The sequence below is a fragment of the Carassius carassius genome, chromosome 15 (assembly GCF_963082965.1).
Source record: "Carassius carassius chromosome 15, fCarCar2.1, whole genome shotgun sequence".
NCBI lineage: Eukaryota > Metazoa > Chordata > Actinopteri > Cypriniformes > Cyprinidae > Carassius > Carassius carassius.
Genome location: NC_081769.1, coordinates 567,495 through 587,623, shown reverse-complemented (window position 1 = coordinate 587,623; position 20,129 = coordinate 567,495). Strand labels below are relative to the sequence as shown.

The following is a 20,129-nucleotide window of genomic DNA, read 5'->3' as shown; positions in this document are numbered from 1 at the left end:
AATGAGGTGCAGGTGTGGCAAGGAAATTGGCTGATGAATGAGGTGCAGGTGTGGCAGGGTGATTGTGATGCAGTGATGGGTAATGTAGTTCGGGTGTGGTGCAACAGTATGAGAGGTGCTAGTGTCCAAGTGACATCTGGTGGTTGATGGGTGGAATGGTCCTGAGTGGAGTGCCCTCTACTGAAGCTCATGGGCACTCCATCTAATGATCGTGACATAGCCCCCCCCCCCCCCCCCCAAAGGAGCGGCTTCCAGACGCTCAAAACAATCTAGGAGGGCGGTGGAGCAGAGGTGGAACAGGTGGAGGGATGGAGGACCAGGTCCATGAGGAAGTGCAGTGGTCGGGGACCGGGGCAGAGCAGGCAGAACTGGAGCCCTTCCTGGGCCTAACTCAGGAAAACAGGGGCCCGCCATGGGCTTAACTCGGGAACAGGAGCCCGCCATGGGCCTAACTCGGGAACAAGGGTCCGCCAAGGCAGAGCAGGTGGCGTTGGAGCCCACCAGAGTGGAACAGGTGGAGCTGGAGCCCACCAGGGAGGAGTAGAGGACCACCACAGCCGAGAAGATGGGACAGAAGCCCACCAGGGCGGAGCAGAGGACCACCACAGCTGAGAAGACGGGACAGAAGCCCACCAGGGCGGTGCAGAGGACCACCACAGCCGAGCAGATGGGACAGAAGCCCACCAGGGTGGAGCAGAGGACCACCACAGCCGAGCAGACGGGACAGAAGCCCACCAGGGCAGAGCAGAGGACCACCACAGTGGAGTCGATGGCACAGGAGAACAAGTCTGCTCAGGTGGGACTGAAACAGAGAACATTAACAGGTTAATAGCGGCCTCCGTGGCCGTGATGAGATGGTAGCTGGCCTCCGTGACCATTACACGGCAGGCGATGAGTTCATGGAGGGCCTCCGTGGCCATGACAGGACAGACAGAGAGTTGGTGGATGGTCTCCGTAGTCCTGACCGGAATGAATGAGAGCTCATTGATGGCCTCCCTGGCCGTGACAGGATAGGACGAGAGCTCTGAGATGTGACGAGGCTCTGGGAGTTCGGCTGAGATGTGACGAGGCTCTGGTAGATCTGTGGTGATTTGACTGGGTTCATGAAGATCAACTGTGACTTGACTTAGTTCATGAAGATCAACTGTGACTGACTGTGCTCATGAAGATCATTGTTGACTTGACTGTGCTCATGAAGATCAACTGTGACTTGACTGTGCTCATGAAGACCATTGGTGACTTGACTTGGTTCCTGAGGATAAACTGTGACTTGACTTAGTTCACGGAGGTTAATGGTGACTTGACTTTGCTCATGAAGATCATTGATGACTTGAGTTTTTTCTCATGAAAATCGTTGGTGACTTGACTTGGTTTCTGAGGATCAACTGTGACTTGACTTGGTTCCTGAAGAACGACTGTGATTTGACTCAGTCCTTGAAGATCACCGGTGACTTGACTCAGTAGATCACCGGTGACTTGACTCGGTCCTTGAAGATCACCGGTGACTTGACTCGGTCCGTGAAGATCACCGGTGACTTGACTCTGTCTGTGAAGTTTACCAGTGACTTGACTCTGTCCTTGAAGATCACCAGTGACTTGACTCTGTCCTTGAAGATCACCAGTGACTTGACTCTGTCCTTGACGATCACCAGTGACTTGACTCTGTCCTTGAAGATCACCAGTGACTTGACTTGACTCCGAAAGGTCAACGGTGACTAGCCTTGGCTCTGGAAAGTCCATGGTAACTAGTCCTGACTCTGGAAGGTCAATGGTGACTAGCCCTGACTCTGGAGGGTCCATGAGCACCTGACTAGACTCTGGGGGGTCAACCGGAACCTGACTCAACTCTGAAAATTCAACGGTCACCTGAATCGACTCTGGAAGGCCAACAGGAACTAACCCTGACTCTGGAAGGTCGACGGTGACTAACCCCGACTCTGGAAGGTCGACGGTGACTAACCCTGACTCTGGAGGGTCCATGAGCACCTGACTCGACTTTGGAGGGTCCACGAGCACCTGACTTGACTCTGGAGGGTCCATGAGCACCTGACTTGACTTTGGAAGGTCAACAGAAACTAGCCCTAACTCTGGAAGGTCAACGGTAACTAACCCTGACTCTGGATGGTCAGCGAAGACTTGACCTGACTCTGGATGGTCAACGGTGACCTGATCAACGGTGACCTGACTAGACTCTGGGAAATCAACAGGGACCTGATCAATGGTGACCTGACTAGATTCTGGGAAATCAACAGGGACCTGACTTGACTCATAAAGTTTAACTGTTGTTTCGCTTGACTCTTGGGTGTTAATGGTGACCTGACCTTGTTTTGGACGGTCAGTGGAGACTTGACCTGACTCTGGAAAGTCTCAGTCTTTTTCAGGTTGAGGTGTAGGTGATATTCTTTCATCCATGCTGAGATGTCTGCCAGGCAGCCTGAGATCCGTGCAGCTACCATTGGATCATCTGCTTGAAAATGAAATATAGAGCAGCGTGTAGTAGAATCCATGTGCCTGTGTGATGGGACCCAGGGATGTAGTGTATATGGAGAAGAGGAAGGGTCCAAGAACTGATCCCTGAGGAACCCCAGTGACCAGTTGATGTGCTTTGGATACCTCCCCTCCCCAAGCCACCCTGATAGACAGTGAGATAGGATTCAATCCAGCGAAGTGGAATATCAGTGATGGCCAGTTTTGGGGAAAGCTACAATGCATCACAATATTACGTTACTTCCTAAAAATTTTAATTAAACTAAAAATTAAACTAATTACTGTAATGCAGTTCATAAGTCGGGAAGAAAAAGGCAGGAACCGGCGAACATTTAAATAAAACTTTAATTACAAAATAAACACAAAACAGCATGACAGCCCCTTGCGGACGACTGCCACAAACGCACAAACCAAAGGGTTGGTTGTTTTTAATATAAGAAGTTATATTTATAGCAAATGTAAAAGCCCTTTCACACCAAAATGTTAATAAAGCACAGGCAGAAAGAAAAGTAAATTCAAGTCTGTACAGTAGAACACCGGAGAAGAAGGTCCAACTGCAACAATATTCAGCAATAAAACAAATAATAATGATAATAATTAAATGAGGCACAATTGTTAGTTTATCTAAAGTCATTTTTGCTTATTGGTATTGTTGAACTGAACTGGTCAGCAGCAAAGACATTGGTTAATAAAATGGGATTATATACATTTGTGTTATTGAACATTTATTTATTGCAGGTTTGCGTCATATTCTGAGTTTGTATTTCACTGTTTTAATTCATTTAGATGAATAGAAATGTTTTTTTTTGCAAATGGGATGAATTAATTTTAGTCTAGAATTACATAATGTTCACATCATGGGGGAGTCATGGCTTAGTGGTTAGAGAGATTGACTCCTAACCCTAGGGTTGTGGGTTTGATTCTTGGGCAGACAATATCATGACTTAGGTGCCCTTGAGCAAGGCATTGAACCCCCGACTGCTCCCTGGGTGCTGCAGCATAAATGGCTGCCCACTACTGTGTGTGTGTGTGTGTGTAAAAAAATTAATCTGATTATGTAACTTGCGTTACTCGTAATGTTTTACCCCAGACACTGGTGATGCCTAGTGATGGGAGGGTTGACAGAAGGATCTGATGATTCACTATGTCAAAAGCAGAGGACAGATCCTTCAAAAGTTTTTGTTTATATTTACTCTTGAGAATGCAAGTCAGTGTGTTATTGCATTAAACTGTTGCCCAACAAATATTACAGAAATGTGATAATATTGGAATTTAAATTTTGAGTTATAAATTCACAAATAGTAATATCTAAAAATGTTAAATCCAAACACACACACACACACAGTCCTGTGTGCTAACTAGTCGCAGTTTCTGTGATACACCAGCGCTTTGGTTAAAATTTATTTATGTTCAATTATATATAAATACCTGTGTAAAGATATCAGGATTCATGCAAATAATCAATGCACTTGTTAAGCATTATATCAGGTTATAACCTGTGTGTGACTGTATATTTAATATTAAGACAGGCTTTTGTGGAGAGAGAATGTTAAAGAATGCTACATTATAATTTATGTTGTGCTTTGTTTTGATCGTCGGTTCCCATGAGCCCTGCGTTCTCAGTGTCCTATGTGCTAATCAATAGTCTGAAGGTGAATGTTTCTACTGGTAAAACAGCAGGTTTCCCTCCTCGGCGCTGGAGCAGGCCATAACTCACTGTCACAAGGACTATCTCCAGGAGGAGTCAAAAGAGGCCAGAGTAATGATTCTCATTGCTTAAAGTGCAAGATCCTTCCAACTCTGTATGCAGATCGAAGTACAGCGATGAAGGTTCACATGTGACCAACAACAAGGGCTGCTGTCACTCAGACTGTTATAAGCTAATCTCATGCCGGTGTCTGAAGTGTGAGAGAGATGTATCCTTCAGAATCAGTCATTTAGTGTCAGAGATTTTATTTTTAATCATACTGTCAATTTGACTGGTTTACATCAGCAAACCACTGGAGTTTATGAGTAAACATATGTGGGTTTGCGGAGAAAAGGTTTGATGACCGTGGAATTTGCATGAGGGGGACTGGTCCTCATGGTTCACTCTAAACCCCTTACTTTAATTATTCAGCTTCTGTTGATAAATTACATTAAATATACAGACTTTATTCAAAACTTCTATTTCGTAGATGATTGTGCTTTTAGGAATGTTATCCATTTTTGCCTTAAATAAACACTATACAATGGAGTGGGTTCAGATTAGCAAAGGTGTAAAGTTTGTGTAAAATCTCAATGAAAACTCTAGTGATGATGTAGACACTGTTAGTATTTTCGTTATCACCAATCTTTTTCCATGCATGTATTTCCATATTGGCTATTGTCTTTTCTTTCTTAAATCTGTGTTAACATTTCCATGCAGAGAAAGGCAGAACCGATGTGGCATTTCATTTATTCAGGATTGGACACTATTCTTCTGTTGCCTTACATGAACTTCACAAGATGCAAATCTAGTATGAATTGTACATTGTACAGTCTTCCAAAAGGGAGTTTTAGCAGTGATACCATAGAGAGACCATTTTTGCTTTCCCAAAGAACATTTCAGTGCACAGATGTCCTCATCCAGCTCAGTTCAGTTTAAATAGTATAGTTGCAATCAAGTCGATGAAATCGCTGGAAATTAAGTGTCCCCAACTAAGCAAGCCAAAACTCCACTGGTGACAGAATGGCGTGGGAGAAAACCTTGGGAGAAACCAGGCTCAGTTGGGGGACCAGTTCTCTGGCCAGATGAAACCAGTAGTTCAATTCCAGGCTGCAGCAAGTCAGATTGTGCAGAAGAATCATCTGTTTCTGTGGTCTTGTCCCGGTGGCCATCTAGGAGACAAGCTATTGACTGTGGATCTGTCATCTATCAATGCTAATGCTAATAATGCTTATTTATTTATTTTCATTAGTGACCAACAATTATTTATTTATTTTTTTAACTGGAGCATTTAGCAGCCAATAACACTGCAACAAAGAAGGCTGTATTCTGTCATCTTTCTTTAGAGGATATCTGTAGAGCCAGTAAGTGGCATGCTAACGCATCATACAGATATACGAACAGATAAAGGTAAAGTCAAGCCTGAATGCCCCTTTCCAGTCCAGCATATGTGAGGAAGTGGAGTGTTCTGATGTGAGTAATTGTGTTGCTGTTGACATTTTCACACATGCCAGGCTGTTGCCCAAGCTGAACCCTTACAAGATTGCAGCCTGCTCGGCTCCGTATTGTGGGTCTGTGCCTCACCCTGTGCTGACAGCATGAAGGTAGGTGTGTCGTAATGATACCAAACACACTTAATTCACAGGGGAAATAGTCTGAAGGCTGAATGCAGAGCTGGTTTAATACGTCTGCACTGCCCCATACTGAGGAAGCTCTTCTAGCCCAGTGTTTGAGGTGTACAACAGCAATTCATTGGGAGAAATCGGGTTATTTCAAACTTATGATGTATTTGTCTGGATGAAACATTATGCAACTCAGCAGGTGTCATGCTCTAGCTGTGTCTCGCTTCAGGTGTTGCAGGTAGTGGGTGTCATAAATGAGTAGATCAAGTCACCTTTATTTATATAGCAATTTTAACAATACAGATTGTAACAAAGCAACTGAACAGCATTAAATAGGAAAAAAGTGTGTCAATAATGCAAAAGGAATTCAATGAATTCAATGATGTCATCATCCAGCTCAGTTCAGTTCAAATAGTATCTTTGCAATCAAGTCGATGAAATTGCTGGGAATTAAGTGTCCCCAACTAAGCAAACCAGAGGCGACAGCAGCAAGGAACCAAATGAAGAAAAAACCTTGATCCATCATCTGGTCTGGATACGTACTGGATCCAGGTGACTGCAGTGACCCTCTGATCTGGATACAGACTGATCTAGTTTTTTTTTGAGATATTTAATTTTGAATTTTCCAAAGCCATAACCATCAGAATAAAAAAAAAAAACTCTTTAAATATTTCAGTTTGTGTGCAATGAATCTAGAATATAAGAAAGGTTGTTTTTTTTTTAACAAAAAATAAAGAAAAACTTTTCCATGGTATTCGATGGAGAGGAGCAGAGAGTTGCTGTTTAACTTCATCTTGATAGTGGGGGCATACCCTTGGCAAATTAGCCCTAATAAATGTAGGATGTGAGGCCTTGTCTACGATTTATACGCAAATGTCAAAAGGCTAAAAGGAATTTCTAAGATGTAAAGCCCAAAATATCTTACATGATCCTAATGTCTGATTAATTAATAATAAAAAATGTACTTAAACTTAACCACAAATAGTTCTCACTTTTGATTAGGAAGCAGAAAATTGGAAAATGTTGTTTCTTTTTTCTAACAAGAAACAATAAGTAAGTCACTTGGCCACTTAGTGATAGTGATAATATATACACACTGTTTAACCCTCTGGAGTCTAAGGGTATTTTTGGGGCCTGGAAAAGTTTTGTCATGCCCTGACATTTGTGCTTTTTTCAGTTTCTTATAAATATCTGAATGGGTAAAGTCTAATCTCACTGTAATCAGCACAAACTGGGCTATAATAATATGTGAGCAGCATGTATGTACATTATTGTGTTTTTGAGAAAAAAAAATATATTATGTGTGGTTAGTGAAAAACTAAAAATGTTAAAACACTTGAAAAAGGCAAAAAAACACATAGAGAACATTGGTTCCCGGGACTTTTGAGAACTGGAGCTTGTAGCCTAGAATTTTTCTTTCTAAATGATGTGAAAATCATCTTGTTTACTCACTTACAGAAAACAATATATTGATTTACATTTTCTAAGACACTTTTTGTTGGTAAAAGTCATATGCGAGTAGGCGTCAACTATCATGAATATCATTGTGATTTACACCTGAGAAGACAAAGGCCTGCATAATGAGCTGCATAATGAGCTGCATAATGAGCTGCATAATGAGCTGCGTAATGAGCCATTCAGTCAGCTGTGCCACTGAGAGGAAGGAGTTACAAGAAAGAATGTGAGAACAAAATAAATCTATATAATTTTATGTTTGTAGTTTATTTAGAATATATTTAATTATCCCACAACATACTTTAATATACACTTGGGGGAGCAGTTAAACAGTTTATCAGGAACAATCAAAGCTGACTTTCAAACAAATGTTTTGGCATCAATACTCCAGTCACACAATCCTTCAAAAATCCTTTTAACAATCTTATTTTCTACAAAAAAACATGTATTGTTGTTGTTATTATTATTATTATTATTATTATTATTAATGTTGAAAAGAGCTGAGAATATTTTTTAGGTTTTTTAGGGGGAATAAATTGAAAGAACAGCATTGTTTTTACATTTGTTAGCCTACAGTTATCTATTTGTTACATTTATATTATTTACATCAAGCGTTTGAATGGTATAGTATTGTATATTGTTATTGAAACTTCATAATGTTTCACTTGATTATATATTTATCCAAAAAAAGGAAAACCCTTTATAGATTCGATTGATGTATTGCTCTTATCTGTGCGATTAAAACTGAAAGTGTAATTTAAGTTCTTTTCGGGGTTATCAGGAGAGAATGACTCAAAACGCGTATCCGCGTTAATCGACTTCAGAGGGTTAACAAAGTGTCTTTCACTTGAAATATCCACTCTCTCAGGGTCTATGTTATCTCACAAAGAGTCACTGATGAGTCAGTCAGAAAGGTAAACCCTGTATATAAGCAGTCCTTGAATGTTGTTCGGTGCGTGTGCAGGTGAGTGAATCTGTCAAGAACGCTGTAATATGACAGACTTCCATTTTCAAAGTCCACATAAACTCCTATTCTTTTAGACTGATCAAACACGGGGAACTCACGAGTTACCTCATTATTCTCCCACAGTTTCAGTTTCCCATGCAGATAGAGCAGAGTAGGGAATGGATTTTTTACTCCCATTATACACTCTGTTCTATCTGAAGTCTTATAGGCCACTCCCACTCCAACTCCACCTTCACACTCCACCTCAAAGTAACAGCGATCAGTCAAAGCCTCTCTGCACATGGCCTGGGGATACAGCTTGAATCTGTCCGGATGATCAGGATATTTCTGCTCCTCTGTAGTTTCCGATATTTTCTTTTTTCCATTGGACAGTTTCAGACGTGAATGTATAGTGCTCTGATCCACTGTTAGCTGACAGACATCTGCAGAAAAGGAGGGAAATTGATGTCATTGTTTACTAATTGAAATTACTATCAAAAAAAAAAAAGTGAAATGTGAGCATTCTGAGAACAATGTGAGGATTTGACTGACCGTTCTCACATAGGATGTGCAATGCCCTTATGTGCATTTAAAGCAAAGTAATAAGAGAAACTTTAAAGGAACAGTCAACTGAGTTTAAGCCCAGGTAAGCCCATCCTTTAATACAGTCCAGAATGTGGCAGTGTTGACATCAACAACGAAGGAGTTTCTTTTCACTTATAAAAGCTGATTATATGATTTAAAGTAGATTATAAAGTTCAATTTTGTGCATTTGCATACAATACTTACATTTTCTCAGACTTAGTTTCATCCGACATTCTCCTCCTTTGTCAACACTGGGGAAAATAAAAACAATGGGAATAAAATACACAGACCTGCTAAAAAAAGCAGAATTTAAAACAAAAAGGTATGAGCAGAATAAATATGATCATGGTCAATCTATGATGTCCTTGCTCAAAATTCCTACATGTTGTATAGCAGATAATATCAAACTAAGCATATACTGTAGTTTCTCCAGTTTACAGTTTGGATCCTCTTTTTTAGCTGAGAGAAGCTTCTTTCCTGAATCTCCAGGGTTGTTGTAGCTCAGATCCAGTTCTCTCAGATGAGTGTTTAAGCTGAGAGCTAAGGCCAGTGAACTGCAGCCCTCTTCTGTGATCATACACCCTGACAGTCTGCAGGTAATATTATAAAGAACAGTGTTCTAGAACAAATGACTCCAAAGTTACAATAAAGAAATAAAAAACGACTCCAAAATATAAACTTTATCTATATACCTTTTAGGTTATAACAAATCAGTGTGTCCAATGTGTTTTACACTTTACAATACAGTCAGATATTAATAATCCATCATGGGACGATTAGCAATAACAAAATTTTTTCATGAAGATGAGTGCGATGAGTGGCATTTGTACATGCAAAACTCGCCATCATGATGCATTAGAGTTGTAAGTGGTTGGCATAGTTTATGTAGTTGCAAAGGTCTTTTGGCTGGTTTTTATTTCATTATCCTGTGGTTGATTGTATGTTCACTTGAGTATTGTTTGGAGTGTTTGGGGGAAGATCATGGAGTTCATGGAGTAAGCCAAATTCATACAATGTTTTTGTGCCCTCAACATCAATTTATTATACTAATGTGGATTTAATGGCACACAGCTACTTGATGATGCTCCAGGTGGATGCCCCTGGAGGTGCATCATCACTAAAAAAAGCCAATGCTCCCTACCAAATCATGTAGAGTCAACCATGTAGAGTCACATCTACACTTGAAGGGAATGTGTTTCAGGCAGAAAGTCAGGCTGGTGCTGCCCTGCACATCATATCAGTCTGACCTTCCTAAAGATCTGAGCACCTGGAGGCAAAGAAGCATGAGGAAGCTTTCAACATGTTTCTCCCCCAATTGCTCAAGAGTCAGCCTCCTAAAAAGAGTGTGGCAAGTTGTGTGCCCCCTCGTAAAAACTGAGCTTGTAGCACTCAAAAGCCAAAGAGGAAGCCAAATCTAAGAATGGTCATGACAACCAAAAAGAGGCCCTGAGGCTGCGCCCAGGACATGGGTGTTTCCCCTCGGGGAGGGCCACAGAAAATTCCAACAGAGGGTAGGGGCTGCTTCCCGACCGCCTTAGCAGATCACTGTACAACCTCTGCTGTCTGTTTTTTTTTGGGGGGGGGGGGGGGGGGGTAACTGAATGTTACATTCAGTTGATTCCTGTCATGTTTCAGGACACCAGATGTTTAACATTCCCCCCAACAAAACAAAGTGTCACATTAAGCGGCCCTTTCAGAGAATCTAGCAGCATGGAAGCTACTGCCAAATAATCTTTCCTTGGGTTTGCAAGGGTTGTGAACGGAGGTAACAGGATACAGTTTGCATATTGTCCCCCGTGTTTTAATGTGTGGTCTTCACTACCGTGAAAACATAGTATAAACCATGAAGAAACCAATATATTCATTGACAAAGGAATTGCAAACTTTTCTGGACAAGGAGGTCGTGGTACATCTTCCCCCCTGTTGAGTTGGTACAGCCAATATTTTTCTGGTTCCCAGAAATGACAAGGAATTGCATCCAATTTGTAGATCTTTACAGGCTAATCCTCTTCAAGTAATTGTAAGTCAAATAAGTCAATTTGTTCAATCAAACTTTTAAATACATTTTAGCATTTCTGTAGTAAATGTACAAAGTCACAATCCATGTACCTTTAAAAGCTGTTTTACTATTATTAGAGCAGCACCAAGCGTGTGGGGTTGCCATGGCAACCAGATATATTGCACACAATTTACTTGTAAAGGTCTATTTCTGCTGCACTAGCTATAATTAACACGTTGAATAGAATGCACCATAAACATTTTGCCAACAGAATCACAAAGCAGATTTTAAATAAACCGATAAGTAAATTAACCACTGCTTTAAAACAGATATCCATTCATGTCATGCAACCGCATGCAACAGGCAAGCATAGGCTATTAACTGCCAAAATGCAGGTTTGTCAGCGCCAACTTATTATGCAAATAAGATTGTTAAAGCCTATTAGTACATCTGATTTTATTTATTCATTTACTTACAATAAATCACAGTAAAATATTAAAATAACTACATTATGTGCATATTTACCTTTTGAGTTTAAAACATAATTTATTAACACATATTTAGTATAAATTTAGTAAAATACCCCCCGCCCGCAATCTCTGCCTATGCTTGAGGGGTCCAGACATTTCCAGTGCAGTGGTGTTGGTATTCTCGCTCCCATAAGTGTTATTGAAATACAGCATCGAGAGTAGTTTTTTGGTTACTTGACTGTAACCCTGTTCCCTAAAAAAGCAGGAATGAGCTGCTGTGTCTCAATGCCACATTGTATGTATGCCTGGATGTCTCTTTAGACAGAAGAATAACCTAAAAGTGTGTCCATTCAATTTATATTTCAATCTACATTTATAAATTTTGATTTAAGGGTAACAGGAGGGTTAAGGATTTTTCAGTTCCCTAACTTTAAGTATGAACAAAAGTAAAATTGACGCATGCAAGAACTTCTTATAGAATAACTTAAGGTAATCTTTTCTGCTAAAATTATAATACAGTTATTGTGTCATCATAGTTGCACTTACCCAAGTTTCTCTAATGTACACTGTGGATCCCGTAGTCCCATGGAGAGCTGCTCCACTCCTGAATCCCGCAGATCATTGCCTTTCAGCTCCAGCTCCCTCAAATGTGAGTTCAATTTTAGAACTGATGCTAAATGTACACAGCTTGTCTTTGTGAGGCCACACCTCTTTAACCTGCAGAAAGAGGCTGATTACATCACACACCACTTAGCCATTACAAATCTAAATGTTGTCACACATTAGGCAATACTTACTTGAGTTTCTGAAGTTTACACGGTGGACTAATTAATCCATCACAGAGCTTATTCACTCCATAAGCACTTATCTTTTTGTAACTCAGATCAAGTTCTCTCAGGCACGAGTTTGATTTGAGAGCTAAGCCCAAATTTGGAAAGGTTGTTGATGGGAAATTACAGCCAGCAAAACTGAGATGAAGAAACAAACAATAGATATATCAACTAATCACAATAAACATATACTCATGATTTTGTCTAATAATAATGAGTTTTGTTTTTATTTTGTTCACATGTCTGATACTAAGTAGTGTGATGACACAAAAAAGTCAATCAGTGGTAAACTCTATCAAATTAAATGTATACAAGTTATGTATAATATCTATGGCTGATTAGAAGGTCATTCAGGTGACAACAGTGCCATTATGTTATAGCTTCACTGCCTTTGTCTACTACCAGGTAAAATCCATGCCTTATTTTTGCACATATTTGATCAAAGTAGTTCTGCTTTATGTCTAAAATATATTAATGAGGTAAAAATGACTACTTGCACTACTTACCTGAGTATTTGCAATTGACAATATGGATCTGCTATAGCAGTCAAGATGATGTTCATTCCAGACTTTTCTAGTTTATTGTTGCTCAGATCCAGCTCTCTCAAGGGTGAGTTCACTGACAAAGCTGAGGCCACTATTCCACAGGACTCAGATGAGAGATAACAACAGTTCAATCTGTAAACAAAGGTACATCTTTATGTTTAATTATTTTTTTGTTTGATTTAATGCTCAGTGACTAAAGTTAACCACTTCAGCTGTTATTTAGAATTTTTTGAGAATTAGCATATGCTATATTGGACCCACCGGTGGGTCCCCAGATTTGATATGGTTAATCAGATAATACATTAATTATCTCTGTGCATTTATATGTGGACAAGAAAGTCTCATTTTTCCTAGAAATTTTATTTGTACATGTCGTAAACAATTAATGAATGCTATGAATAATCAATGAAAACTGACCTGACTTTTTTGCAGATCCATAGCACCGGCAGCAGTCTGAGCTGGTTTTCTGATGTTGTGTGGAACTTCTTCATGTCAAACTCATCTAATTCATGCCCAGATTTGAGCAAGACATAAGCTAGTGCTGACCACTGCTCGGGCTCCAGCTCGGTACCCAAGAGTGTTCCTGATTTCATAGCCGTCTGGACTTCTTTAACCAGAGTGTTGTCATTTAGCTCAGTTAAACAGTGGAACAGATTGATGATCCTCTCTGGTGATTCTTCCTGATTGATTGTCTCTTGGATTAAAGGCACTGTCATTTTTTTTCTTGTCTACACAGGGTTTAATTGAACTGCCTTTGGTGAAAAGGTCTTGCAGGAGAGTGCAGTTAGGATCAACAGAAAGACCAAAAAGGAAGCGAAGGAAGAGGTCAAGATGTCCATTTTCACTCTCCAAAGCTTTATTCAGTGCACTCTTATGTACTTCAGAAAGATCGTTTGATCTATTTTTGTCAAGAACATTTTCCCCATCATTAACACATGCAAAGTGAGCGTATATCGCTGCCAGATACTCCTGGTAGCTCAGATGCACAAAGCTGTAGACCTTCTCCCTGTACAGTCCATGCTCTTCTCTGAACATTTCTGTAAACACGGAGTACTCTGAGAATTTGCTCACATCAATTTCACACTTTATCAGATCATCTTCTTGGAAAATCATCTCGCCCTTCTCCAGTTGCTGGAAAGCAAGTTCTCCCAGTTTCACAATCAATGTTTTGTCAAAGTCAGAGAGCTTTTTTGGGTTATCAGCATCAGCTCCATTGAACTTCTTGTGCTTCCAGCTGATCTGAATGAGCAGGAAGTGAGTATACATCTCAGTCAGAGTTTTGGGTATTTCACCAGAATTTCCATTGCTCATCATATTTTCTAGCACAGTGGCAGAAATCCAGCAGAAGATGGGCATGTGGCACATGATGAAGAGGCTCCGACAGGATTTGATGTGTGTGATTATTTCATTTGCTAAGTTCTGATCACTGATTTTCCTCCTGAAGTATGTTTCTTTTTGCTGGTCATTGAATCCTCGAATCTCTGTGACTCGATGGACACACTCAGGAAGGATCCGACTGGCTGTTGATGGCCGTGTGGTTATCCAGAGGAGAGCAGAGGGAAGCAGATTCCCCTTGATGAGGTTTGTGAGCAGCACATCCACAGGAACGTTCTCATTTATATCAGAGCAGTGGTCATTGTTATGGAAATCAAGAGGATGCTGACAGACCTCTAATCCATCTAAAATAAAAAGCACTTTTATTTCATGAAGTTTTGCTTCTTTCAGCTCAGAGGCATATTGATGAATCAGCTGTAGAAGACTGCAGCTCCCCCTTTTCTGGTTGAGGTCATGAAAGGGTAGATGGATGATGACGTTGATATCTTGGTTTGCTTTTCCATCTGTCCAGTCAAGAATGAACTTATGCACAGACACAGTCTTCCCAATGCCAACTATACCCATCGTCAGGACTGTTCTGATTTCTTTGCTTTGTCCTGGCGGTGTCTTGAAGATGTCATTACATGTGAGTTGATTTTCTGGAGTGGTTCCACTTTGTGAAATCATTTCAATCCTCAACACCTCATGCTCATTGTTTATCTCTCCACGTGCACCGTCTGTCATGCACAGATCTGTGTAGATCTCCTTCAATGAACTCTGTTTACCTTGAAATGAATTTCCTTCATTTATAAGCTGACATTTGTTCTTAAGTGTTGCTTTATTGGCTTCTGTGTGTTTTTGGAGAGGATTAGCTAGGTAAAAGTAAGGGAAGTTAACATTAAATGAAATATTTCCAGATCCATAAAAAAAAGTAATGTAATAATAGCCTTACCATTTGCCAGGAAGTGAAAGGTGATTCTCCAAGCTCCCTCTTCTCCAAAGCTCTCCACTATTTTCTGAGGAGCGTCAGAGACACTGAGTTCATCCGACTCACTCCCTAAGCATTCTGGGTAATCCTCTGATAGTTCTCTTTTAAAGGCTTTGAAGTTTTCGGTCTCCATTTTCTTCATAACATAAAGAAGCAGGGATTGGCTATCTGGCACATCAGGTTTCTGTGGTAAAATAAAAGAAAGTGCAACTGAACAACATTTATCAGCCATGAATGATATAACATAAATACCTCCAGTTGAGAGGACTACTAACCACAGCGTAGCTTTTACTGTGTCCTTGGTGCTCTTGCTCCACACAGATCTTACAGATGTACATGTTATCTGTCTTGCAGAACACGTCCAGATCTCTGTGGTGCCGCTGACAAACTCCTTTAGCAGGTGTGGACTCCGCATGCTGTAGTGATTCTTCCACAGACAAATTACTGTACACATATCAATATTAATCAGTGAACTGTAACTTAAATGAGTGATGATACTATTAATGTGAACTTCTTTGTAGGGCTAGGTGATTTTTCTGATTTTAGAAATTAATTCCAATGTAATGTAATGCTCTATGAAGGATCGTGATGTAGAACATGTGTTTGTGCTGAAAACACAAGGTTGAGACGTGAGTTGAGACAACTTTTTAACTTGTTCACCATGTTTGCAGAATGCTGTTTTATGTGTGAGATGCTGCAAAATATGTACTGTAAATGTTACAAATTTGAAGTCATGTTCTTGAATTGCTCAAATGTTCTGAAAAAAAAAACATTTTTTTTTTTTTTTGCAAATGTTTAATTATATCAAACCTTTCTGTATTTTTCTGTGCTTCATCACTGAAGTTCAGTGGAACAGGAATTGATCTGTCACTCCTCAAAGACAGATCTGTTGATATCAGTGAGTCTGTTCTCTCCTGTTTAGTTCTAGGAGCAAAACGTAACATTTGTCACATGCAAATGTATATGTTTGCACATGAAAGGCAATTATATATATATATATATATATATATATATATATGTGTATATGTATATGTATGTATTTCTCTTTCATGTTAACTTAACTGTAAATGTTTAATTATATCAAACCTTTCTGTATTTTTCTGTGCTTCATCACTGAAGTTCAGTGGAACAGGAATTGATCTGTCACTCATCAGAGACTGTTGAGATGATGTTGGTGAGTCTGATCTCTCCTTTTTGGTTCTAATTGGGAAAAGAGGAATATATATATATTGTCCTTTCAAAAATAAATTGTCCTGTATATGCCAAAGGTCATGTAATGGAACTTGTGTCTGCTTTTAAAGGTGCCATGTGCAAAAATTGAGGTAAAAATATCCAAAAAATGACCTACACGCATCAAAAGAATGAGAAGAAATAAGGGCGATGATGCCATTAAAAAAATGTCAAGTTATAGTGCTGCAGAGATATCAACCTTAATTAGCAGTAGCATTACTAGCCCCGGCCCGACAGGTGTCGTAATACCAGTTTCGGCCATGGGAGGCGGTATGCGGGCAACATAACCACCAGCCAACCTGCAATACACGAATAACTCGCACGGCTTGTGGGCGTACTTGAACCTGATGTCAATCGTGTGGAAAGTACAGCCCACTACATTTCAGTTCAGGGAAGAGAGCGAAAGGATGACTTAAGCCCTTGGCAAGAGACCACCACCCGCTACAGGGAAACAACCGCGCTCGGAGTCACAAATCAAATCCGATAAGAAAAGGAGCCGAACCAGAGTAAACATCGGCACTGCTTTCAATCGCTGGAGACAACTGATGGACCTGAAAGAAATGAGGTTCGACACCGAACTTGCAACATTTCTTTTGGATTGGTAAGTTAGATGCTGTTACTATTTCGCTAGAAGTTTGTTTTATATGTTTGTGTATTTTTTTTCGGGAAGTTATAACATAGAAATGTATCAAAGGCTGTTCAATAAACGTGCTAATGTTAGCGATGGCTAACCGTAGCTGCGTTTGATAATTAGCTAGCTATAACTTACCCATTTTTTTATATCATAAGTAACCTGCTCTGTCTTGTCTGTTGGTCTCCGTGTCCTCTTTGCTTCGTGGTTTTTCTGTACGTGAGAAAATTGATGTGTGGCGTGAAAGCGTGTGAAAAGAGTCAATTGCGTGTGTCTCACGGTGAATGCTTGAGAGTTGGCAGCTCTGGTTACGTTGGTTGGCGCTAGCTTGGTCAACATCAGCTGTCTGATGTTGACCAATGATGTTGAAGGAATGCTGTCTGTCAAATTAATTTAATTCCAATAATGTGTATATACAACTCAAAATGTAATATGAACAAAACGAATATGAACATATTCACTGGTAAAGGTGAAGGGGAGTAGCTTGAAGATGTCATGTTTCAAAATCACTTGACATCACCCAACGTTCCTCTGGAGGCAAAACATCCTCTTAGGCTTCGGCTATGGCTGTAGGGTTGTTGTGAAGGTAGGGGCGGAGCATAGAGACTATGCCGTTTCTCGTTTGTTACTCTAGAGTAGACCAATTCACTTTATTGAGGCATACTGCCCCCATCTGGTATGGAATGTGGAGTATGACTTGATTTTTTTGCCAGACAAGACAGATGGCACCTTTAAAGTAAAAACGATTGAATAGTAGTGCTATATCTGTTGCTGTACTGTACATATAAAAAATATCAAAGCAAGCATCTGTATGTCTCGAATGTAGCATGATCAACCATTTTTCTATAATTTTTTCGTGGATGAATGAAGTCAGTTCTGCTGAATTGCTATCTAACAAATGTCACTAAATCAATGAAATGCTTAATCAATCTTGAAATGTAAGTGACTGTCATTGTCCTCACCGCTCAGAGTGTAGGTCTTCTTTTGAGCCATCATCATTCCCTCCAGCACTCATGATCGACTAATGCATTCCTGTCAAGACACAAGATTTTACCAGTGTATAATTTCATTCCAAAAAATGGGTTTTCTGTTCCCATTTTTAATATTATGTGTTTGTGATTCAGAATCCTCCTGTTTGAACCAAACATACAAAACAATTAGAGAAAACTAACATTAGCATGTCCTTTAGACTCAACAGCTTTCTACTTACTGATGAACAGAGCTTGCAATGATTAGATTGAGGAAACTGACTCCATAAATGTATAAAAGTTACATATCAAAAGTCTATTATATATTATATATATTATAAGTCTATTATATATTATATATATTATATATAGTATATTATAATGTATAATGTCCCAGCTACCAGTGGCAAACTACAGTAGAATGTTGATTGAAGAACTTTTCCAAATGATTCATTGTGATTTCCAATGTGATACTGTTAATGTTCTTCAGTTTATGTTTATCCCCAAATTCGTATTTGTGTCATGTTAAATTAGTGTAATGGTATGTTTAATAAACAGCATGCAATAATGACAACCTGCAAGTATGAGTGCAACCAGTCATTATTAACTAATTTACTCCTAAAAAGTTTAACAGTTAACTTTTAATCAAGAAATAATGTATTAGTTAAGTCTAAACTAATATATTAATTAATGATTAAAAGTAAATAGCACATTTCATTATTATTGAAACACACTGCAAGCTTTACAGACCAAACAAAGATGGGAGAGTTCTGTGAGATACAGATCTTATGGCACTCAACTTAATCAGCAGTTCACTACGTTCATAATACTGACAAAACAAATCAATACATAGCCTAAAACACCTGTTTGCATTCCAGTTTCGCAAATTTAAAAGAGCCAACCTGGCCACATGATTCACCAGAGATGATTCAGGAATTAGACAGCTAGGGTGTGGTCAGAGTAAAAAAATAAAATAAAAAAAAACCTTATTTTAACCGTGTAGTAGCCAAAATGTCAACAGAAACACTTATATAAAACTTCAACTATACAACACCTCGGCCACCATATACTTGGGAAGTCGTGGCCTAATGGTTAGAGAGTCGGACTCACAATCGAAAGGTTGTGAGTTTGAGTCTGGGGCCGGCAGGAATTGTGGGTGGGGGGAGTGCATGTACAGTTCTCTCTCCACCTTCAATAGCACGACTTAGGTGCCCTTGAGCAAGGCATTGAACCCCCAACTGCTCCCCGGGCGCCGCAGCATAAATGGCTGCCCACTGCTCCGGGTGTGTGTTCACAGTGTGTGTGTGTGTGTTCACTGCTCTGTGTGTGTGTGCATTTCGGATGGGTTAAATGCAGAGCACAAATTCTGAGTATGGGTCACCATACTTGGCTGAATGTCACTTCACTTCACTTTCACTTCTGTAGCCTATAAAGCAGGAGGCGTTAAGATAAAAATGTCTAAAATTAGTTTCACATTCAGTAGCCTCTTTTTCTCTATTCACTAAATACTCACACACTTATACCCACTCATTTTGCAAATATCTCATTTTCACACAAACAGGACACAGCGTTAAATTGTTTTAGATATAAATTTAAAAAAAAAAATCTCTATAGTCCAAAGGTTATTTTAACTTTCAAAAGTTGTAATAAGGGCCTAGTGGCAACACTTAATTAATGTGAAACTAACTTAACGGAGAACATTTCTATATGGTTTCTGGTCTCCACTATACTCAAACAATGTGAAATGCATAAAATAAAATAAAAATCGATGTAATATACTGTATATATATATATATATATATATATATATATATATATATATATATATATATATGTATTTGTGGCAGCTGTGCTACCTGTCGATGTATTTGCGACAGACAGGAAGTCCGTATGTCGTTTTTCTGGTCTGCTCTCTATATTTGAGGTGCAGGTTAACATCACAATATTAGCAGGTGACCCTATTAGTTTTCGTAATGTCGCAATAGACGTTATAAATAATGCTTTAACAGATAAAAACTTACCGTAAACGCGCTGATGATAAGTAGCCTCCGCTCGTTGTTTCTTTCACTTTCGCTTTGAGTGTGACGCAGCTCTAAATTCTGGAAGACAAGAGTTTCCGGGTTGTGTACGCTGTGTTTGACTTGCTCTTCATATTTTATTTTTATTTGCCCGACAAAAAATAAATAAATAAATAAACATAAAAAATATTTTTGATTAGTATTTACATCTGCCATTGGATTCATCGAGGTATTTAATTAAAAAGGTTTTTATTATTATTATTATTATTATTGCACATTCAGAACTATTTGATTTGACTCGAAACTGAGTTGAACGAAGTTGATTAGATTCTATTAATGTATTTTAGATGCATT

The 20,129-nt window shown here is 39.4% G+C and overlaps 1 protein-coding gene across 1 annotated transcript; it reads right to left on the bottom strand.

Moving 5' to 3' along the window:
* Positions 1-6,806: 6,806 nt before the first annotated feature.
* Positions 6,807-19,867, bottom strand: si:ch211-201o1.1 (NACHT, LRR and PYD domains-containing protein 12). Its single transcript, XM_059567201.1, is given in 15 exon segments — positions 6,807-6,894; positions 8,078-8,640; positions 8,987-9,033; positions 9,202-9,372; positions 11,798-11,968; positions 12,049-12,219; positions 12,588-12,758; positions 13,044-13,342; positions 13,344-14,812; positions 14,893-15,112; positions 15,204-15,372; positions 15,739-15,852; positions 16,015-16,128; positions 17,752-17,821; positions 19,779-19,867. Coding segments are annotated over 13 exon segments (3,687 nt in total). The 5' UTR covers positions 17,805-17,821; positions 19,779-19,867; the 3' UTR covers positions 6,807-6,894; positions 8,078-8,122.
* Between the last annotated feature and the right edge of the window lie 262 nt (positions 19,868-20,129).